The sequence below is a fragment of the Narcine bancroftii genome, chromosome 2 (genome assembly GCF_036971445.1).
Source record: "Narcine bancroftii isolate sNarBan1 chromosome 2, sNarBan1.hap1, whole genome shotgun sequence".
NCBI classification, from domain to species: Eukaryota; Metazoa; Chordata; class Chondrichthyes; order Torpediniformes; family Narcinidae; genus Narcine; species Narcine bancroftii.
This window is the reverse complement of record NC_091470.1, coordinates 276,654,543-276,678,084: the sequence shown is the minus strand read 5'-3', so window position 1 is coordinate 276,678,084 and position 23,542 is coordinate 276,654,543. Positions and strand designations below refer to the sequence as shown.

The 23,542-nt window shown below is 46.9% G+C and overlaps 1 protein-coding gene across 1 annotated transcript in view; it reads right to left on the bottom strand.

The window, feature by feature from the left end:
- Positions 1-23,542, bottom strand: part of pkhd1l1.1 (PKHD1 like 1, tandem duplicate 1) — a 185,547-nt gene that overhangs the window by 2,549 nt on the left and 159,456 nt on the right. The window contains exons 77-90 of the mRNA XM_069915690.1: positions 22,650-22,772; positions 21,438-21,543; positions 21,239-21,352; positions 20,414-20,579; positions 19,156-19,388; positions 17,639-17,806; positions 15,440-15,597; positions 11,926-12,061; positions 10,558-10,926; positions 8,554-8,705; positions 6,004-6,150; positions 5,388-5,541; positions 2,401-2,628; positions 1,115-1,228 (exon numbers count right to left, since the gene is read on the bottom strand). Of these exons, the coding sequence (XP_069771791.1) occupies positions 1,134-1,228; positions 2,401-2,628; positions 5,388-5,541; positions 6,004-6,150; positions 8,554-8,705; positions 10,558-10,926; positions 11,926-12,061; positions 15,440-15,597; positions 17,639-17,806; positions 19,156-19,388; positions 20,414-20,579; positions 21,239-21,352; positions 21,438-21,543; positions 22,650-22,772 (2,349 nt within the window). The 3' untranslated portion in view covers positions 1,115-1,133. The remainder of the gene's footprint in view (positions 1-1,114; positions 1,229-2,400; positions 2,629-5,387; positions 5,542-6,003; positions 6,151-8,553; positions 8,706-10,557; positions 10,927-11,925; positions 12,062-15,439; positions 15,598-17,638; positions 17,807-19,155; positions 19,389-20,413; positions 20,580-21,238; positions 21,353-21,437; positions 21,544-22,649; positions 22,773-23,542) is intronic.

Genomic DNA, 23,542 nt, shown 5'->3' with positions numbered 1-23,542 from the left:
ATTGAAAAAGTGGAGAAAAAATGAGGGGAGATTTGATAGAGGTATTTAAAATTATGAGGGGTATAGACAGAGTAAATGTAGGTAGGTTTTTCCACTGAGGGTAGGTGAAATACAAACCAGAGGACACGGGTTAAGTGTGAAAGAGGAAAAGTTTAGGGGAACTTCTTCACACAGAGTTGTGGGAGTGTGGAATGAGCTGCCAGCTGAAGTGGTGAATGTGGGCTCAATTTAAGAAGAATTTGGACAGGTACATAGATGGAAGGGGTATGGAGGACTATGGACTGTGTGCAGGTCAGTTGGACAAGGCATAAAAATGGATCAGCCCAGACTAGAAGGGCTGAAAGGCCTGCTTCTGTGCTGTAATGTTCTATGGAAGGGGATTTTGGTCTGGGGGTTAGTTCCGTGGACCAATGAAGAAAGCTCGACCTGAAGTCCCAAGTTTGGGAGATAAGGAGGTTGCTGGAGGGCTCAGACCTGGAAAGTGCCAGGGATGGGTCAGCTACTCAGTTTCTATACACAGGGGCAGAAGAATCTCTAGAAAATTTGGCACCCTCTTCTCACCTGTTGAGTGTCCTGGATGGATCGATCTGGGGGGATGCAGAGAATCTTAGAAAATGGAGTTAGAGAGGGACAGTGATGAGGCACAGAACCTGTTCATTCATGCTGGTAAGTGTCACCAATGCGAATCTTGTCTCTTCCTCCACTTCCCCTCCCTTCTGACCTCAGCCTTGATCCAGGTTTATCCAAAACCCTCATCAAGCTGTGGGAGTAATACGGTTTCTCCACAATTCCCCATTCGCTACCTTACTCCTCTGTCTGACCATAACCCTTCTTCTGACCTTGTCTGCCAATGCAAACATGATCTTCATGCTGTCAGAGAGAGGGAGAGACCTCATGGGGTCAGAGAGAGACCTTCTGGGGTCAGACCTTGAGTCCATGTGCTCTTCACCCAACAATTCCCCTCACCCCCAAGATTTTGTAATGGTAACATTGCACAGGACCATACCCATAAGTGCAGAGGGGAACCAGCTGTCGATGGGGTCCTGTGTACTGTTATTTTGTAGAGTAAGAAGTATAGGTGGCAGGTTAGTATTTTGGCAGAGAGAAGACTTACCATTCTGAGAGTAGGAATGTCAGCTCTGCACAGGTAGAGTGGAGGCCACAGATGACGTTCCAGCTCTCTGCTTATCAACCCTTCCTGTGACCGGAGTAACCTTGGATTGGGGAGCTGCAGATACACAGGTCGGAGTCAAAACATGAGGGGCAAGAAATGCCCAACACTTCCCCCTCCTGGTCAGAATCCCCCACCCCTGTCCAATACATCCCCACCTGAACCCTTCCTTTCTGCCTGTCTGACCTGTCCTATCATCTGAAACCTACCCTCCATGTTCAATACCCCTGTCCCCTCCTTTGTCCAAACCTTCCTTCCCTGTCTGATCCCCCTTCCTTCTGAACCCTCTGTTTGAGCCCACCCCTCTTCCTCATGCCCTGTCCAAACCCTCTTTCCATCTGATTGCCTTCCCATCTAATACCCTCCTGCCACCACACACTCGTCCGCCCTCCTCCCTATCCACTGTATGATCCTCTCCCACTGCTTGAATCCTCCCACCTGATCCCCCCACCCCCCTCCCTTCCACCAACATTTCTACTTTCAAAGGAGTCTGAGGAGATTTGGGAATATTGCGAATAAGACTTTTACAGGTGCACTATGGAAAGTATACTGACTGGTTGCGTTACAGCCTGGTTTCTGAATTCAACAGGCCAGGAACACATAAGCTCCAGAAGGTAACTAACACAACCAGGTCTCATCCACTGCAGAAGGCAGCCACTCAAGAAGGCAGCCAACACTGTAAAGGATCCCCGTCACCCTGGTCACAATCTCTTCTCACTGTTACCTTCAGGCAGAAGATACGGAAGCCTGAAGACCAGCACCTCTCAGTCCAAGACCAATTACTTTCCTATCATGCCCTAGAACACTAATCATGAACTGCTCTTACACCACAAAAGGTTTGTCTGCACTATTCCAATAATTTTTTTTGCTCTTGGATCACTGTGAATATTTATTATCTATCTTAAGCAATTATTCTCTCTAATTGAATTAGTTTTACTCTGATAGTTTTTCTTTCCAAGTACCTTTTCGAATACAGCAAAGAAGAACTTTGGGGCATGTGTACATTGTACAATAAATTCATAATTATCATTACCAAACATTGTTATCACCATCAACATTAGAATCTCCCCCGATAGCGGTATGGCCGACCTTCACCAGAAGTATGGCACCAGTTGAAGTGGTCTCCCTGGATATGCCAGATATGCCCAGACTGGGAGGGGGATTAGTTCCAGCTCTGCCCTTGCACCCAGGGTGGGCATTGTTCTTCAGAATACCGTGGACTCACCCACCTGCAGTTTTCCAGATCATAGCTGCAGCGATGCCAAGGAGAAGGAGGACCCCCACCACGGAGCCAACGATTATACTGTGTGTGGGGCTGAGCTGGGAGCCAGAGTCAGACATGGTACCGGAGCTGAGGGTGGTAGCCCCTCCTGGAGCATTGAAAGCAGATGTCGGCGAGAACAGCCTGGATCGAGCTTCCATTGACCTCAGCTGGAACCGGAGTCGGAAGCCAGTGCCTGAAACATACAGAAATTCCACAGTTCAGAGAACTCAGCACCAGGTCCTTCAGCCCAATGTATCCATACTGTCCCATTTGCTCCCCATTACAACAGAGATGGCAGGAATTCCACTGAGGGAAGATGAGATACAAACCAGAGGACAGGGGAAAGGTTTAGGGGGAAGTTCTTCACATAGAGTGGTGGGAGTGTGGAACGAGTTGCCAGCTGAAGTTATGAATGAGGGCACTATTTAAACTTTTGAAAGAATTTGGACAGGATTGTGGATGGAAGAGGTGTGGAGAGCTATGGATTCAATGCACATCAGTGAGCCCAGTAAAAAAAAAATTGTTCAGTACAGACTAGAAGGGGAAAGGGGTGTATTTCTGTGCTGTAATGTTCTATGATTTTATTTGTGTGAGAGAAAATCCTGGCTTATCCAAATTCTCATGTTATATGTAATGAAAATACCTTGATAGAAGTTGTTTTGTGAACAGACCAGTGTACATAGTACAACATTTTGGTTGAGTTTTTTTAGGAGGTGACTTTGGAAGATTGTTGATCCCAGGGTTGTAGGTAGTTTGATCTTAAGGCATTCAACAAGATAATAACAGTGGGCTAGTCCAAAAGGTTAACACATGGGATGCAAGGTGAGCTGGCTAATTGGATCTACTATTGGCTTGGTGATTGGAGGCAGAGAGTAGTGTTGGAAGGATGCTTCCCTTATTGGAAGTCCATGCCACAGGAATTGGTTTGGAAGAATATCCAGGGCTACAACAGGCTGGTGATCAGATGGAAAGTTGGGAGGTGATTTCATTACAATAATTGTGAGGTGATGTACTTTGGACAGTCAAGAAGAAGTAGGATAGATACAGTAAATGGCAGAGCACAAGGAGTGTTGATGAACAAATGAACCTTGAGTTTCAAGTCCATAGCTCTCTGAAAACGGTACACAGTTAACAGAGTGACGTATGGCATGCTTGCCTTCCTGCGTCAGATAGAACACAAGAGAGAAATACAAGAATTGCAGATGCTGGAATCTTGATTACAATGAGATGCACACCTTCTGCCCTATATCTATCTCCTCTTGGCACTCCAACTTCTTTCACCTCTACTTTACATAATATCAATAAAGGTTCCCGACCCAAAATGTTGACTGACCGTTTCTACCTATGGGTGCTGCCTGACCTGCTGAGTCACTCCAATAGCTCAATGCTGGAGAAATTCAGCAAGTCGTACTGCATCCATAGGTTACAGGTAACCAATTTTTCTGCCTGAGTCTTTCATCAGATATGTTTTGTGTATTGCAGCACTGGCAGATTTTCTTGTTTAACCCTTCAACAGTATGTTGTTTCCAAGAATTGGGTTATTTTGCCTCAACTTCACAAAATAATGATTGTTGTTTCCAAGAATTGGGTTATTTTGCCTCAACTTCACAAAATAATGATTGCATGTCACTGTGAGCTGTTCTAGTCACCACATTGTAGAGGGGAGTGCCAAGGAGATCCACCAGGAAGTTGCATAGCTTGGATGGGGAAAGACTGGATAGGCTGGGCTTGTTTTCCTTGGATGGAAGGAGACTGATAAGTGACCTTGCTGAACTATATGAGGCAAAGATAGGGAATTTGTCAGAATTCGAAAGGGGGATCAAAAATCAGAAGATAATGGGTAAAAGGAAGGAGTTTTAAAGAGGAGTTGATGGGTACTTTTTTTCCCGTAGATTGGTTGATATCTGGAACTCGCTGCCAGGAAAGGTGGTGTAGTTTGAAACAATCCCTGTGTTTGAGAGACACTTGAATAGGCAAGGCACAGAAAGATACAGTAATGCTGACAAACAGTGAAGGAAGGCTAATGGTGATGCTTGTTTTCATTGAATGGGCCCTTGAGTTTAACAGTAAGGAAGTTATGTTACAATGAGATATAAAACCTTGGTTAGGCTCCACTTTGAATATTGCATGCAATTCTAGTTGCCCTATACAGGAAGGATGTGTAGGCTTTAGAAAGGGTACTGAAGAGATTTGCCAGGACATTGCCTGGATTAGAGGGTATGAGTTAGAACGAGAGCTTGGATAAACTTGGGCTATTTTCTCTGGAGCATCAGAGGCTGAGGGAAGACCTGATAGAAGTTGAGATGCATTGATAGGGTAGACAGTCAGAATCTTTTGCCCAGGGTAAAAATACTACATTCTCAAGGACATGCTTTTAAGGCAGGTGGGGAGTTTTAAGAAGATGAGCAGGTAATTTTTTTATTTTTTTTTTACACACAGAAAGTGATTAGTATCTGGAATGGGCTGCCAGAGGTAATGGGGAACCAGATATGATGGAAGAATTTAAGAGGCTACTAGACATACACAAGAATAGGGATATGTACCATGTGCAAGCAGCAAAGTTCTAGTTTATATCGGGCAACCTGTTCCGCAGAAACATTGTGACCTGAATGGCCTGTTCTTGTGCTGTATGTTCTATGAGCTCAAATGTAAGTTGTTTCAGCGGTGGCCAGAATGTATTCTGCACCTCTTTCCATTATTTGGGGAAACATGGCGATAGAGTGAAGGTGTGACAGCCTGTTGTGAACACAAGTTCCCAATCCAGAAAGGTGATAACAGGGACTGTGGTGGGGTTTCACAGAGTCCAGCAGTCCTGTCATGAGGGAGAAGGACCTTGTTCCGGGAACAGCAGTGGTGTGTGTTCAGCCTCACACTCCAGGAAGCACTGCACAGTCTATCAATTAGCATTAGAGTGGTAGTATAGGAGCCCACCTTACCATGGTGATTACTCACCATTTGCACTGATGGAGAGGTCTGTGAAGTTAGCCCAACAATCTGTGAAGGAGAGTTTGGTTGTTCCATTGAGCCCTGCGATAATCCTGTTCCAGGAATCCACCAGGACCACATCCAGCTTCCATGAAGTAACTCTCACTGACACACAGTTACCCTGGCAGAGAGAACACAGCAGTCAAAGGATCAGTGGGGAGGAATACCCAGTGCCATACCCCACTCACTGCCTGTACCTTGCAGCAGGAGAGATCAGCAAAGTACACTGCAGAACCTAGCCTGTAACTTTCGGAGACAGAGCAGGTACTGTATCGACGACACACATGGTGACAGGATAGGTACTCTATTGACCACACACGCCACAGGCCTGTGCCTGTAACTCATGGTGTGGTTCATGTGGGGCAGGTGGTCAGGATGTGGAGCTGATGAATTACAGGGAGTGGGAAAATGGGACTGGTGCTGCTGGATAAAAAAGCCAGCACAGAACTCGTGGGCCAAATGTTCTCCTTGTGTTGCACCATACCCCATGGCAGGACATGGGCTGCAAATCCAATCCGAATTATTCTGAACAATATATTTTGTCTTCCCCTTTGCTGAGAATGAACCACTGCTTTGTCCTTACCTGGGCATCCACTGCCATGACACTGGGCTGCTGTCTGAGCTCCTGGCCAGGATCCCCAGCGATCGGCTCAATCACCACTACCAGACCTGCCACTGGAGCCACACGGTTCCTAGCAGTAGCTCCACGGAGTACCGGTTCTGAGGCCATCTACAACAACAATGCCAGGTTCAGAAAGAGGATCCCAAACGCAGATAATGGAAATCTGAAATAACATCATAAAATGATGCAAATACTCTGAAGGTTTTGAGGAGAAAAAGACTGAGTTATTGTTGAAGTTCTGACACAAACTGGGATGTATGGTTACCTGAAGTTGTTGCATTCAGTGCTGAGCCCATAGGAACGTTGAGCTGTTTTCCTCAAGCTAAAAATGTGGATCCTCCACAGTGACCATCCAACATGTGTTTAGTTTCTCCAATGGGAAGGAGACCACAAGGTGAACACCCAATGCAGCAGATTGGAAGGTCAGCAGATGCATTGCTGACAGACTGTCTGGGACCTTGGATGGTGGGTGGGGGAGAGGAAAGTGCATGGGACTGTAGTGGTGGTTGGTGGAGATAGGGAACAGTCACCTCAAGATCGAGGAGAATGGATTGGTGATGCATTCAAATTGCACATTCAGCATCAGAGGGATTGAATTTAAGAGCAGGAAGGTTGTGCTGCAATTGTGCAGGGGAATGGTGAGGCTGGATCTGGAGTACTGCATACATTCCTGGCCTCCTGACTTGAGAAAAAAATATCCTGGAGTTAAACAAGAAAATCTACAGATGCATGGTCGGGTGTAATCAAGGTACCTTGACAAAAGGCTCAGGCCTGAAATGTTTGCAACCATTTACTTTCTATAGATGCTGTGTGACCTGTTGAATTTCTCCAGCATTTGTGAAGTGCAAAAGATATCCAAGGCAGTACAGAGGAGGTTCAGCAGGTTGATTTTGCAGATGAGCAGGATTGTCGAGAAGGAGAGATGTGAGGGCTAATGTGAGTGCAGGGATGATGGAAGAGCAAGACCATGTAAAACAGTACATGTGCCCCACATGTTAGCCCAAACTCATGTTAACAGAGCTGAAAGATGGAAAGCCGAGTGCGTGGTGGATGGTCAAACGTGGCAGCTACAGAGATGGACAAGGATTTCTGCAGCCAATCAGCTGAGGCAGGGGTGGGTTCACCAATAAACCCCACCCACTGCTGCAGGTGTAGTTTCCATAAAAGCTCACCTGTCCATCATGGGTGAAACTGGGTCTCCATCAGACACAGGGCAAGGGTACAGAAAACTCACACAAAGATTTTGGGGTCACTCCCCTTGAGGAAATAGTCATTAAAATGTGGTTGGTGCTTTAATCGAGCTTATGGAGTGAGCTGAACATCTGTCTAGATATCTGAAATGTCCACCTTCTTCAGAAAATGTAGCTCCTCCTCTCCAACAAATAACAGTCTTCATCTGCATCTCCTCTTGCCTGCACATCTGCCCTGACCCTATCCCCCGAGACAGGGCTCCCTTTGTCCTCATCTATCACCCCTCCAACATATTTTCTGCAATTTCTGCTACCTTCAGTGATACCACCACTAGACACATTTTCCCCTTCCCTCCACTCTCCATTTTCCAGAGGGACCGCTCACTCCAGGAATCCCTCGTCCACTCCTCCCTTCCCAATAATTTTCCCCTTGGTACCTACCCTTGTGACTCCAAGAAGTGCTACAGCTATGCCCACACCTGCTTCCTCACCACTATTTGAGGCTTCACGCAGTCCTTCTAAGTGAAACAGCACTTCACTTGTGAATCTTTATGGCTCATTTACTGCATCCAATGTGGCCTTCTCTAATTCAGGGATACTGAATGCAGACTGGGAGATTGTTTCATTGACCACCTTCGCTCAGTCAGCTGCAACAGCAAGGACCTTTCAGTAACCAACCACTTTAATTCCATACACCACTGGCACACTGACATGTCTGTCCTTGGCTTCATGTACTGACAAACTGAGGCCACCCACAAAATGGAGGAACAATGCCTTGGATTCCATCTTGGCAGTCACCAACCAGACAGCATCAATATTGAACTCCAATTTCCAATTATCTCCTCCCCTGGTTGTTCTCTTTCCCCCACCCCTCTGTCTCCCTTCCTCCAGCTTGCCTTTCTTCTCCTATCAGAGAGCTTTCTCAACCCCCTTCCCCCACCCACTCTCTCCTCCTTCCTTCCCACCTATATCTGCCTATCTCCTGCTAGCCTGTGCTCCTCCCCCTTCCTTTACCTCCCACCAACTGCATGATTTCTGGCACTCCTAAAGGGCTCAAGCCCAAATCATCAACTGCCTTTTGGTTTCCATGGGTGTTGTGTGACCTGCTGAGTTTCTCTTGCATTTTTGTGTGCTGGATACTTGCCAGTGTGTGAAAGGGACAGATTCATGAAGACCCTTCCAAAGGGGAGAAAGGGGGATATAAAGGTGCTGGACAGGCTGAGGTGAAGCAGATGGTGTGATGCATTTTATCAACAAGTTACATTTACATAGATAGCTGTGCCTTTTATTTGCACAGAGTTGAAATGCAGGATGGTGTTACCTGGGTCCACTCTGGATCACTTGGAGCTGGGACTGGGCTGGAGATATCCAGGCTGGAAATTGTGAAGCCCAAAGAATCACTCAGGTTGCCAGTTAACATTGCCTCACCGAGCTTGCCGGCCATTTTTTTCAGGTCAGTGAACCTCAAAGTCTCTGCACAAGGTGAAATAAACAAAGAGTCAGGTCAGGGGAGCAAACGGACTGAACATTTCACCAACACGTCGCTTCATCTGTAGAGGGAACTGAGCAAAGAGCACCGAAAGTAAAACAGGGTCTATGACCAGGCACTGGGCCTTTACTAGAGGGATGAAGGGCAGGCTTCAGAACTTCTGCAGCCTCTCTTGACCATTCTCCCATAACCAAGGCAAGTTCAAGTGCAGCCCCTGCCAGTTACAGGTTCCCTCTACCCTTCATTGACATTCCTTGAGCTCTGATCTTCACCACCCTCCTGTGTGCAACTTCACCAAAAGCCTTCTGACAAACCAAATCCACATCATCATTTGGTTCTACGTGATCTAATCTACGAGAAACATCAGGTAAATTTGTCAAACATGATTTCACCTTCATAAATCTGTTGACTGAACTGCATTACAGATTTCATTCTAACTTCTTTTAATACTGGACTACCAACAGGGCCAGGGCTAACCAGCTTTATATTCCTGCTTTCTGCCTCTTCTCCCTCCAATGACAGTTATATTTGTAATTAGTGAGTGACAAGGAGAGCTGCTTCTGCACCTCTGAAAAAAAATGGCAAAAAAAGCAGGGAATTTAAACTATTGTAGTGGGGATTGAAGAGCGGCAGAAGCGGTCGTGTATAAAACACAGCAGGGATTTCAGGGAAGCAGGTGTTGGGACATGTTATGGGAAAGCATGCACGAGTCATGTACACATTACGTCAGATATACTGAGTTTTGTTCTAGTTTGGTGTCATCATCATCTCCAGATCCTCTGGCAAAAGCACGTGCTCGGCAGCGGGAAAAAGGAAAGGAAGAGACTAAAGAGGAAAACAACAAAAAGGTGAGTAACAGAACAGTAAAATGAAAGAATGTGAGAAGAGCCAGGGCTGGGAGAGCAGGGGACGGGCAGATTAAGCCGGGGGATCAGGGAAGCCAGGTGGGTGCTGGGGCAGGCGACCGAGGACTGGGAAGCAAGTTAAGTGGGGGAAAGCCGAAGCCAAGGCCAGGGAAGCTGTGGCAGCCGAGGCTGGGGAAACCATGGAAACAGGTTAAGCTGGGGGGGGGGGGGTGGGGTGGTGGAGAAGCCAGCTATGGGAAGCCAAAGCCAGGGAGGGCTGGAGAAGCCGAAGCTGGGGAGGCAGGTTAAAGTGGGTAGGGGGTGGGGGGGTTGCTGAAGGGAAACTGAAGCTGGGGCTGAGGAAACCGTGGCTGGGGTGGCTGATGCTGGGACAGCCTGGGGGAGGGGGCATGGAAGCCAGAGCTGGGTCAGAAATAGTTCATTAGACATTCTTTTTTAATACTTGATTACTTGCTTCCAATTTAGGTGGCTAAAAGTGCAAAAAAACTTATTTGCTTTATTTCTGGTAAGTAGGTAATTAGTTTGAAATATTTCATTATTTGTTGATAATTATATTCTATGATAATTAGTGAGTGCGACCGTGTAATACTTTGTCATATTATTAAATTATACAATGCTCATTTATACAATGCCAAATACTACATGGCGGGCACCAATGCCTAGTCTCACAAGATCTTCTTGTCGCCATTTTTGGTGAGCTCCTGCACCTAAAAAATTAGCACTCCACCCCTTGTGAGTGACCTCCTCATGGGGCATCTGTGACCTTATTGTGTGTCAGTGACCCCATTGTATATTGAAAATTGTTGCACCTTTCAGTGAAATTAGATTCCGTTTCACAATCTCTGCTGCTGGGGTTTGAGCTCAGGACAATACTAAATCCCATAACACTTGAATGGCTGCAGGCTGCATTCTCCAGGCCAGTGTGAGGTTCTACCTGGGTGATGGGCTATGGGACAGGAGGCTGGGTTACCTGCAGAGGTGGTTGTATTGGTCGAATTGCTACGGTTTGATCCGAGCTGTTGAGATGGAGGGTCTCCAATCTCCACGTCCACTGTGATCCCTGTCGCCCGTCTCTTGCGATGCCCAGATTCCTGCATGATCTTTGTAATCCGGATTTTACTTGTGGGCACGTTGAGGAACAGGGCGAGGTTGTTTGCTAAGTCAGGGCCATAGAATTCATCCACTGTCATTGCAGGTAAATTAAAGGTGATGAATAGTGTGGGAGCTGTATGGACCTCAACAGGAATCGAGCCTTGCACTATAACATGTAGCATCTGGTTCTTGCGGTCAAAATAGTTTGCTTCAGTCAGAGAAGAATTCAACTTGGGAACAAATTCTCCTGTGATGACGAAATAGAGACCAACAAAAAAAAAACCATAATAAAACTGTTAAACTCATGCAAGTCCCAATAGACAGGTCTAACCACACTGGGAGAACCATGCACAATTCCCATCCACATATCTTTAGGTCAGACCACATGTTTATCGTCCACAGTTTTGGTCTCACTATACCTGGGTTAGATCACACTGGGAGCTCCAGGCACAGTTAGAGTCTCTTTATTAAGGAGTACATGTAGTGGTCTTAGAGGTGTAAAACACACCATGGAGAACATCCCTAGATCTGAGAGGTTACACCCTCAGGAAAGATCACACATGCTGAAGGAAAATCTTCTTCATAGGTACACTGAGAGGTGAGCTGATTAAGGTTTGACCAAGATGGGAAGATCAGATCAAGGGTAATTGATATAAAACTGGCACCTGAAGCATGTGGGGTATACTCCCACAGGAGAATCCCCAACTCCCTGTGAGTGTGGGGATACACTCGTTCAGGAGAATCCCCAACTCCCTGTGAGTGTGGGGATGTGGGGATACACTCCCACAGGAGAATCCCCAACTCCCTGTGAGTGTGGGGATACACTCATTCAGGAGAATCCCCAACTCCCTGTGAGTGTGGGGATGTGGGGATACACTCCCACAGGAGAATCCCCAGCTCCCTATGAGTGTGGGGGTAATGATCCCTACGAGTGTGGGGGTATGCTCCCACATGAGAATCCCCTTTTCCCTGTGAGTGCACGTATGTGGGGTATTCTCCCACAGGAGAATCCCCAACTCCCCGTGAGTGCGGGGCTGTGGGGTATTCTTCCACAGGTGAATCCCCAACTCCCTGGTAATTGGGGGATGTGGGGGTACGCTCCTACAGAAGAATCCCCAACTCCCTATGAGTGCAGAGATGTGGGGGATATTCCCACAGGAGATTCATCTACTCTAAGAGAGTGAGGGGCTAATGGTTTGAACGTTGAGTGCAGGAAGACATGGGGCAGACTCTGCAACTGATCTACCTGTGTAGGTGGGTGCCTTGAGGGTGTAGTCCGTGTGCTCGCTGTTCCACTCTGCATTGGTTGGAGGGATGAGTGTGTCGTTGATGTACACATCTAGGCGCTGTGGCATTGAGTAATAGATCGACAAACGAACAGCCTTTATCAAAAAATTGAAGAACTTTAGCTTCAGAGCTTGGCTCCTAGGACTCCCTGCACTTCAAATCCAGAGCCTATTAATTGAAACACTCAGCAACAATAACTTCCATTTATGCACACCTAAACATCCTTGATGCTTGGTATGAGTGTTACCAAACATTGATCCAGGTGATAAAAACAGGTCAGGTATACGTAGCTGGTGAGGAAAGTGTTAATAGAACAGAAGAACCCAGGCAAGTTTGGGGAGTGAATCCTTTGGCCCAGCATCCAGTGAATTTGGAGGACAGCAGGTATCCTGTGGGTTCCTGAGGGAAATCCAGAACTGCAGATGCCACAAGGGATTGGAGACTCCAGGCCTTGCAGAACCAGAGTGCATGGTGGTGAGGTTTGAAGTGAGCGGTGAATTCCTGTGAAATCACCTCATTCCCTCCTCACTGTCCTCTGCCGAGTGTGACAGACCCAGAGACAGGAATAACGAAAGCTGCAGAGCATCACAGTCCCATTGCTGTCAGCAAGTAGATGTCTCCTGTCCCTAGAGTTCAGCATAGAACCAGACGAATGTTGTGACTTTAATCTTTCCACTCAGCTTCTGCCTGCAAAACAGAACCCTGACATGGCCTTAACCAAGCTTCCTGTAGACATGCACGACTGCTTCAGTCTGACTAGCAATGACAGGCTGCAGTTTCACTATCGGTGTCAAAGGTATCTCCAATCTACCACATCTGTTTTACAAGCAAACCTGGTGGCTGTTGAACCCACTAATTTGGAAGTAGAAAAATAATCTGACAAAATAGGTGGAACAACACCTCGTGTTCCACCTGGGCCAGCTACAGCCTAATGGTATGAATGTAGAATTTCCAAATTTCAGGAAACCATTTCTACTTTCAAGCTAATTTCATTCTTTCTCCCTCCCCCACTCTGTTCCATTTTTTGTCCCCTTTCCCCCACATCCACCCACCCAGTCCCCACTCTCATCCCCCCTCCTACATCTGGTTCCAGCTTCTTCCATCCACATTTCACCAATAGGATTCTCCCACTAACCCCACCTCACCTCCACTCCCAGCCTTTAGTTCCATCTGCTCTAAGCTGTTATTCACTTTCCCCTAACAACTGGCATGATATCACCATTATCACCCTATCAGAATCCAGCACTGACATCACCCAACCCCACTCATCTTCCACCCAAACCTCCCCTCTCTCTTTCCCCCTCCTTCCCTTTGCCAGGTGCCAATCAACTGCCTCCACCTCCCCATCTGTCATTCTTCACTCCTCTCTGGTTCACCAATCCCCTATCTACTCCTGTCCATCCCGTCTCACCCTGTCCTCATTACACTGGCTATTTCCCCACTGCACTTTCTGTCTTGATGAAGGGCTCCAGCCTGAAACATTGACCCCCTCCTTTTTCTCCCACTGATGCTCCTCGAGCTGTTAAGTTCCAGCAGATTGTTTTTGCTTCAGATCCCAGTGGCCCAGTCTTGCATGTGTCTCTGGCACTCTGAGGTGCTTCTCCCACCCCATACCACACCTTGTAGACAGGCCTCCCACACCCTACCTCTACACAAGCCCCCATGTGACTTGAGCCTTCCTCCCTTCATTGAAATACAAAAACAAATTAAAAATGCACCACAGTGTATATTTTACCATCACAAATTTATCACAGCACTGTATCTGTGAAGTATCAAGATTAGTTCAAAGGTTTGCTGCTTTTTTAAAATCTGAGGCAAACATCCCATGGTATTTCCACACCTACTGTTGCGCTGACTTAGATTTGGATTTCCTAGTTTAATTTTAGGAGGGAGAGGCCATGGTACTGCCAGCTTCCACTCCCAAACCCTAATGCACTCCAGTCTTATTCAGGCATGGGCTGTATTGGACTGTGTTGTGTGTGGAGGAAACGTGGCCTCCCTGCCTGTCTGGAACATTGTGGATTACGGGTGGTCACGTGTCCTCCCTGTCTGAAACTTACTTGGAAGTCACATCATCTGTCAATCAAGGTTGGATTCCAGCCATCCATTAGTGCACACCTTGTTGTTGGCTAATTTAAATTACCTAGGGTCATTGTTGGCTAGAAGCACAGATTAGCACTGTATATAACACCAAGGCACAGCACATTCTTTCTCTCTGCCTCGTGGTCCAAGCCCCAGACATCGCTGCACGCCAGGTCTCTACTGTGGACATAGCTGGAAGTGTCACAGATTGTACAGTGTACTAGATTGAAGCTGAGCTGTAGCATTGTGATAGATCAATGCTTACAGAGAGCCACAACCCCACTGTTTGTAGTGTGTGTACTTAAGTGTGTGAGCGTGTCAAGTATAGGTTCACTATTGTTGGAGTCCAACCTAGGCCCGAAGTGAATGTCTATAACATTGCTTAAGTGAAATAGTAATTGAGTACCGTTTAACATTCTCCTGATTGTCTCCCGTGTGCTAAAGTCACATGTGATTGTAACAATTGTGTCCAGACGTCTCTCTGTGAACCCACCAAACTTGATACTCTTCCCAACTCGACAGACTGTAAAGTACACAACTGGTTGGGGTGAAGTCCAGATTCATGCCAGGTTTGTGAGCTGTCGGCCAGGCCAGAGGCATCTATCAGGAAGCAAATGTCACTCTCACCCGAGATGTCTGTGGCACTGCGGTGTGGAGGCCATGTGTGTGAACAACCAAGGAGAAGTTAGAGAGTGACAGGCCCAGGTGGTGATGGAACAGTAAAGATTAATGAAGCAGTCTCCTGTGCACTGGAACCAGCATTTGTGGGGCTTGCGTTTTGGTGTGTTTACAAAGATCTGTTTTAGAGTTTGTGGAACTCCTGTTTTAGAGCCTTTGTGGAGCCTGCATTATATGTTTGGGGAGCCCTTGTTTTGGTGCATTTGGGGAGCCTGCATTTCAGTGTATTGGCAGAAAATGTTTCGGTGTGTTTGGGGAGCCCACATTTTGGTGTGCTTGCCACTTCTGGAGTCAGAGGTGACTTGCTGGAAAGTTAGATCCACCTGCAAAAGACTCACCCACTCAAGACCTTTCTCAGCATTGCTCCCTCCAGGCTTGGACCTCACTGCTCACCAATCGTCTGACCTCACTCTTCTCCATCTGAATCAAACCTGCACGAGGTCACATTCCATTGGACCATCCCATCGATGGGAGTAACTTAACTGTGACTCACACAGTGGGTTTGGTTACAATATCACCTCACCATATCGGTGGTTTGCTTCTGAATCCTGCAGTCTTCAACTGGCAGTATTCAATGCCCACCTCCTCTGACCACCCACCATTCTAGTAAATTCAACAGCAAGCATTGCTGCAGTGGAATCAGGCAGAGGATGAGTGTGTGACAGGGGGAGTGTGACAAATGACAGCCAGGTGCCGCGTAGCCAGTTCCTTACCCTGTTGACATCAGCGTTGAGCAGCAGCAAGCGAAGTCTATAAGGATTGGTGCTAGTGAAGTACACGTCACACGCCTTGCTGGTGGCCACAATCGCATAGAACAGTGAAATTCTCTTCTGACACATATATCCAGAGCACCAGCCATGGTCCTGTGGTCCTGCCATTATGAAACATAAGGAAAGAAGTTGAAAGCAAAATGCACCCAGATTGGGGAGGAGCAGTTTGAGCTCCCAGTAACGTCACCAGAATACAACATGCACGTGTGATTCACAAAATCATCTGGGGAAACTCAGCGCTGTGTTATTACAGCACCAGCGACCTGGGTTCAAATCTGGTGTTGTCTGTAAGGAGTTTGTATGTTCCCCCTGTGTCTGTATAGGTTTCCTCCTGGTGGTCTGGTTTCCTCTCACCCTTCAAAGCAAATGGGGGTTATAGGTTAATTGTTGTTTTTGGGTGGAACAAGTTTGTGGACCAGAAGGGTTCAGTTACTGTGGGATAGGGAATTGAGGCACAGAATCACTGCTGGATCAGGCTCAGGAGCAGTGCAGCCTTGCCTGCAAGAACAGCATTCAAGCATTTTAAACTTAAACCTAGAGTTGTGGCATGGTTACATGCCTTTTCAGCCCACGAGCTTGCTCCACCCAAATACACCCATATGACCAATTAATCTACTAGTCCCATAGGAGAAAACCAGAGCACCCAGAGGAAACCCAAGCAGGTCATGGGTAGAACATATCAACTGCTTACAGAGAGTGCTGGATTCGAACCCATGTTGCTGACTCTGTAATAGCCTTGTGCTAACCACTCCAGTAGCTACTGTGACAGATTCTGATTCCCAATTAATTGGCCAGTAGAATGGACAGGAAGTCAAAAATCTTAATGACTCCATCCAGGAAATTCTGGATGTCCCCATGGATTAGTATTCAAAGGACAATTGTGGCTTTTGGAACATCAGATACAGGAATGTTGGCCAGAAAAATATTAAAATACTGCTTGATGGATTCGTTGACATGAGTATGATAACACTGGCAAGGGGCAAAAGCACTGTTGTGTAGATTGTGGAAGGTCATGTGGCCTCTCTGTCTGGAACTTAGTGGGAATGTGGATTGTGTAGAGTCATGTGTCTGTCTTCTCTGTCTGGAACCTAGTCGAAAGTTGCATCACCTGCCAATCAAGGTGAGACACTGCCCACCCATTAGTGCACACCTGACCATTGGTCCATTTAAAACACTTACTGATGACCTTGGCTGGATTCTCCAGTTACTGGACTTTAAAAGCCAACCCCATGCAGCAGATCATCCTCTTTACTCCTTGGTCCTGACTACAAATGCTGTTCCATGCCAGGGTGCAAACTGTGTACTTTGTTGGAGGAGTCATTGGTAAAGTGTGCACTACACTTACAGCAGGACCATAGTATTGTATGGGAATACTTAGCACTGAGCCGTACCCCATTGGAACAGGGAACTGAGAGTGCACATTGAAGTCCCTGTGTACTAGTTATTGAATATTATAGCACTTGTGTAATAAAGAGAGAGAGAGAGAGAGCTAAGCTGAGATCAGAGATCACTGTATCTGATGTGAATGCCTATATAGTATCAAGTGTTATTTTGTGTCTTCCCCATTTTCTCCCTGGGCTATAAAGATGATCCTTTGTTTGTTAGCCTGTGTCTGGATTCAGTTCTGTGTTAACCCACTGAACCTGATTTAATCTCTCGTAACAGGAATACTGTGATCAAACACTCTTCCCTTATCCTGGGTGAGTCCATGCAGTTGCTTGAAGCCCATTGTGTGGTAATGATCCAGCAATGACAGGGACTGAGTGGGGATAACACCCACAAAGCCCTGCACCACTGGAGGGCCAAGTTACAGGCAGGAAACAGCACAATTTAAATTCAGTGCTATCTGAAAGGAATTCTTACATTCTTCCTGTGACTGTGGGGGTTTCCTCCGGGTGCTCTGATTTCCTCTCATGTTCCAAAGACGTACAGGGTTAAAAGGTTCATGGATGTATTTGGGCGGGACAGGCTCATGGGCCAGAAGGGCTTGTTTCCATGCGGTATCTCTAAATTAAATAAAACACCGGGAACACCCTGCAGTCCAGACAGTGTCTGTGGAGGGGGAAACAACACTCAAGTGCTGGACACACTAGAAGTACATGGGGAGGATGGAAGCAGGGACAGTGAGGGGGAGGCACCCACCATTGATGAGGTCAAGGTATCCATCACAGAGCAGGGCCACTGGCGAGAGTCTCCTGTGTTCAGTATCGGAGTCCAGGCTCTCAATAACTAGCACCTCATAGTTCAACCCAAAGCACTTGTAGCTTTGCCAGGCGGGCACGTAGGTGCATGTGTGGTCTCGGATAATCCCTGAGAGGAGATGCAAAAGCATTAAAGGTTGTCATTCAAAGGAAGGAGATGGAATTAGACAGTCCTTACTTTGTCACATTGGTCCATCATTACACCTGCAAATGCAACATGCTGGTCGCTGGTCCTCACATAGGGATTATAACCTCTTACAACATAGGAGAACATTCAGCCCATTAATTTTATGATGGCTCCACAACCTGCCCCTCCCACACTCACCCCCTGCAGTTCTGCACATCCCATTGCATTCCAGTTAGAACTGGTACAGGAACAGGCTCTTTGGTCCATGTGTCTGAATATAAACCCAAATTAAACAAAATCTCTTCTGACTGCACTGTATCCACATTCCTCCATCCCCTGCATATTCCTGTATCTATATAAAATCCTCAAACACTACTATTGTATCTGTTTCCCCACTACTCCTGGCAGCCTGTTCCAGGCACCCACTACTTCGTGTTAAAAAAACTTGCCTTGCACATCTTTTTTGAATTATTCCTTCTTGCTTTAATTACATTTTCTGGTATGTGAGATTTTTACCCTGGGAAAAATATTCTGTTTGCCCAATCTATGTCTTTCATAATTGTGTAAACTTCTATCAGGTCTCCCCCAGTCTCCCAAGACTTTATCCAACTTCTATCACAGCTCATACAATTTCTCCCAGGTTTGTTGCAATCTCCTGTTGAATGTTCCCATTACCCTATCAGACAGCATATCCCAGCCCACGGCACCGCACACCCAAACACAATCATCGCTCTGCTGGAGAATTTTGTGGACTATTTTAAATGAGTCCAACTGGTTTCCAACTCTGAAAACACTAGAAATAATTCTCTCTCAAAATTACTTGTAATGTAAGCTGGCCTGATGTCTGCCAACAGATGCTGACTATTTGTCCTGGGTCCAGGGTAAGGCTGACCCTACTGGCCTTGAACCTGATGGGATGTCACTGTTCCAGTGGTTGGTATGTGGAACTTGCTTCCAGAAGAGATGGTGAAATCAGATGGGCTGAATGGTCTGTTTCTTTGCCTAACCACTCTGTATAGGTCATGCAGGGAGTGGGGTTACCTACTCCCCTGTTCAGAGCATTCTGTTCACCTCTGACTGGTGTGGTGAGAAGACCACTTCTCCCCTCCCCAAATCCTTTCCCATTAACCCCACTCCTTCACAACAACCTCACCCCTCCCCAATAACTCTCCTGCCTGAATCCAGTGCTTATGGAAAAGAGGATCGGGGGGAGAGACCCAGATAACTGTTCAGGTCACTGCCCCTTTACCAGATTGCTTCCAACCAGAATCACCAACTCTGCTTCCATTCCTTCCCATGCTACAAGATACCCTGTCGTGTATGGCTCTGACCTTTGTGCGGTGCCACCTGGGACACAGGAAGTCTGCTTCCATTCAAAGATGTCAGCAAAACCTTCGGGATGCGGTAGTCACCAAGCCCGTGGCGTTTGTCCCCGTTCCATTGGTATTCTGACTGTGGGATGACTGCTCCCACTCTTCCCAGGAATGAGCCATCCAGATCCTTCAGCAGGGTCTTCTTCTTGCCATCGCAATCCATGTCAACGCAGTCACTGGGGTTCACCTTGCTGGAACACAGACATTGGTGAGGGGCAGACCCTCCTGAGCAAAGCGCAATGACTCAAATGGCTCCGGATGAGGGCTCCTCAATCTGACCCATTGAAGGTGTGTGTGTGTGTGTGTGTGTGTGTGTGTGTGTGTGTGTGTGTGTGTGTGTGTGTGTGTGTGTGTGTGTGTGTGTGTGTGTGTGTGTGTCGCTCTCTCTCTCTCTCTACACAGAGGCTGACTGACCAGCTGAATGCTTCTGGTTTCAATTTCAGACTTCCAGCACCTGCAGTTTTTCTGATTTTAAAGTTGTTTAGAAACTGAGACCCAGGCTGGTAAAGCTCAGCAAGTGGGTGGAGAATGAAATGACAGGTGGTGCATTAACTGGAACAGAACCCTGAGATCTGGAAGAGGTTGTGGAAATGCACCAGTGTGTGTACAAACACAGGTATAGCTGGATATGCAGATGCAGTCATGTCTGTACAAACACAGGCACAGTTGGACATACAGTCACACAGTTATTCTTTACAAACACAGGCACAACTCCATATACAAGCATGCAGTCAGGCCTGTACAGACACATGAACAGTTGGACATTCAGATATGTAGTCATGTCTCCACAAATACAGGCACAGTTGGACACAGGTGCACCAAGATATCTGTGTGGAGAGGGAAAGCCAGGGTCAGTTGGTTGTGGGGTTAGGTAGTTTCCTGGGTGAGGGAGCATTGACACAAGACACAGGGAGAGATGAACTGAAAACAGGCTATGGTTAGAGGTTGGGGGGGGATGGGGGGCAGGGTGAATGAGGGCCAAAGAGGTTGACAACAAAACCCTGCAGACGTTCAAAACCTGACACACACGAGGGAACACTCAGCATCAGTGGAAGGGAAACAGAATTAATGGTTGATGTCAATGGCCCTTCATCAGAGTGGACATGAAGTGAAATGCTTTCCTTAGCACTATGCACCACCAGTCTTGACATCCCTTCATTCCACTGGAGATGATGAACAACTCCCACTGCCAGTCAGTGAGTGGTCCCTGACTCACCTGAGGTCGGGCCTGTGTATGAAGACCTTCCCTGGCTCCTCACTCTGGTCAACGGTAATTCCCTTCACCAGGATTGGGTGCTGCATGTCCTCATTCTCGGGATTGCTGATGAACATGACATTCAGCTGCTGGGAGCACACTCCCTGGAACCCCACGAACGTCGTGTCTTGGGAGAGGAAATGCAGCAGTGTCACCGATGAACCAGCAGCTAACTATACTATGCGGCGATGGCATGAGACACCTCTGTTGGTCCACTGGTGTTGTGGACTCCCTTGGTTGGGCAACATCCTCCTCGGGGGTGGGGGTGAGGGTGGCACATTGGCTCCGCACCCTCCAGAGCACTAATACTCCCATCCTGCGCTCTCCGTGCTTCCCTAACTTGACATATTTTCCTCCTGCCACCACCATCCCCATGTCCACTCTGTGAACTAAGAGTGGATTTCTACTTCAGAGGTACATCACAGGCCCACAGTCATACAGGCACTTTGGCCCAGCAGGTCTGTGCTGACCATCAACCACCAATCCCATCAAATTTCCACATCACCCCTCTAGGTTCAACCTCATGTGCACACGCACAGGGAGCAACTCATAGTGAACAATTATCGCACTGACCCGCATGTCTTTGAGGAGTGTGGTGGACACGAGGATGTGGGGTGGAACCCCACATAAGGGAACATGAAAACTCCCCACAGACAGCATCAGGGGTCAGAATTGAACCCAGGTGTCTGGCGTGGCGAGGCAGTGGATCTACCAGCTGTGCTGCCCACATCTGCTTTCCACTGGCGCCTGCTGCCATGGAGACTGGTGAGCCGCATCATCACTTACTCTGTACCAGCATCTTCCCACTGATTGCAGGGTAGCTTAACAACATGGAGAACGAGTGGCGAGGTGCAGAGTTCGTCGCTGAGGCAAACGTTGGCCAGCTGATCCCACTCCTTCCTGTGGCAGGAAACAGGACACCAATTAACCTCTGGCCTTGCAGATGAACCTGGATTCCATCGACCTTTGTAAAGACTTTCCTTACCCCAAGGCTGCTGGGGACTCCAGCTCCTTGCACCATTTGAAGCAGGATTGTCATGTAGAGATTCAGAGCAATTAGAGCCAACACTAACTCCAACCACCAAGGAATTCTTTAAGAAAACATCCATGAAAGAATTAGCAGAATTGTACAGTGATTATCCATATATTATGAAACCATCAGACCATTCCTTCACCTTATACAGCTTTTTCCTCATTTTTGAAGAAATATTAAGGAGAACCTTGGGTCCATGGCTTCCCTTCCCACCCATATGGCGGGCTCAAGTTTTCAATGTCTCCTGTGGCTACTCCCCCCCCCCACACACACGCGATTGCCCAAATGAACCAATGTTCCCTGTTCCCACCATCTTTCTGGTCAGCACCTCCAATGAAATAATCTCTCACGCATCTTATCCAAATCCTTCCTGATTTGTAAAAAGCATTGTCTACAAAACTTCAATATCTCTCAACAAGATGCAACCATCTCAATCTGCTCAATTGAGAGTGTTCTGTCTTGCTACATCAATGTTTGGTACGGTAGCTGCAAAGCATCAGAACTTGAGGTCAATACAGTGGGCTATTAAAACAATCGAAAAGATCCCTTTCCTCTATTTCACCGTGGGCATTGCTTAAATTGAGCTCATCTAGTGCACAGTATATTTGATCCACCACCATTAAGGAGGAGGTATAGGTGCATCAAAATCAGGACTGGCTGGCTGTGAGATTGATGAACAGTATCCTGTAACTGAGTAAACCCTCCCAAGTATATCTTTTAATTTTAATTTAACTTAGTGATACAGCACAGTATCAGGCCCATCCAGCCATGAGCCTGTGGTGCCCAATTCCACAAATTAATTGATAAATCCTGAATGTCTTTGTAACATGGGAGGAAACCCGAGTACCCGGAGGAAATCCAGGTAGACCTGGGGAGATTGTACAAACATCTTACAGACAGCACCGAATTCGAACCCTGGTTACTGGCATTATAATAGCATTGCGCTAACCGCTTGGCTAACCTTGCTGTCCCTAAATCATATCTGTCTTCAATTATTGTGAGAGTGTGAGTGTGTGTGCACTCATGCTGAGTTACAGAGAAATGCTGTTTCATCTGATGTATAAATACAAATGACAATATACTTGTATGTGAGCGCGAATGGGCAATTTGGGCAGGTTCAAAATGTGGGTTGTAGATAGAGTGCAGCCGAGTGATGCCACTTACAGTGATGTGAATGGTTTTATTGGATATCCGATGTGAGAGTGCTGGTGGTCCATTAATCATTGGAAAAATACCCAGTCCATTTTCCACCAGAGTTACGTTGGAGATCTGTACAGAACATTCTGTCTGAAATAAGGACAGGTTAGTTTTCATGCAGGAGAATGTTTGGAAAATTGAAAATTGAAATTTGAAATCCCCAACCAAAACCACCCTATTTCTACTGCACATCTCACCTATTTCCTTGAACATTTGCTCTTCTAGTTCCCTTTCCCCATTTGGAGGCCTATAATATACCCCCCTAATAGTAACCTCACCCTTCTTATTTTTCAGCTCTACCCACACTGCCTCCCTCAATGAGCTCTCCAGTCTACCTTGCCTCAGCACTGCTGTAATATCCTCCCTGACAAGTAATGCCACACCTCCCCCTCTTAATCCACCAACTCTGTCACATCTAAACCAGCGAAATCCTGGAACATTCAACTGCCAGTCACAACCTTCCTTCAACCACGTCTCACTAATAGGCACAACATCATAATGCCACATGTCAATCTGCACCTTTAGCTCATCCAGCTTCCTTACTACACTCCTCGCATTAAAATAAATCCATCTCAGGGATCTCCTACATCCTACTTTCTGCATATCCTTCTCTCTTCCATTCTCACAATTTTCACTATAACATCTTTTCACAGTAATTTCTGCTTTTCCTCCCTCAAATTATTTAAACTTGTCTCTTTCCTTAGCCTACTAACCCTCACCCTGCTGTCCTGCCTAACTTGAAACCCTGTCCTCAACCATAACCCCCGCATCCCCGACAGCCCTAGCAAATGCCCCCACCAGGAGACTGGTCCCTCTGGGATTAAGATGTAACCCATCATTGCGGTATAGGTCCCATCTTA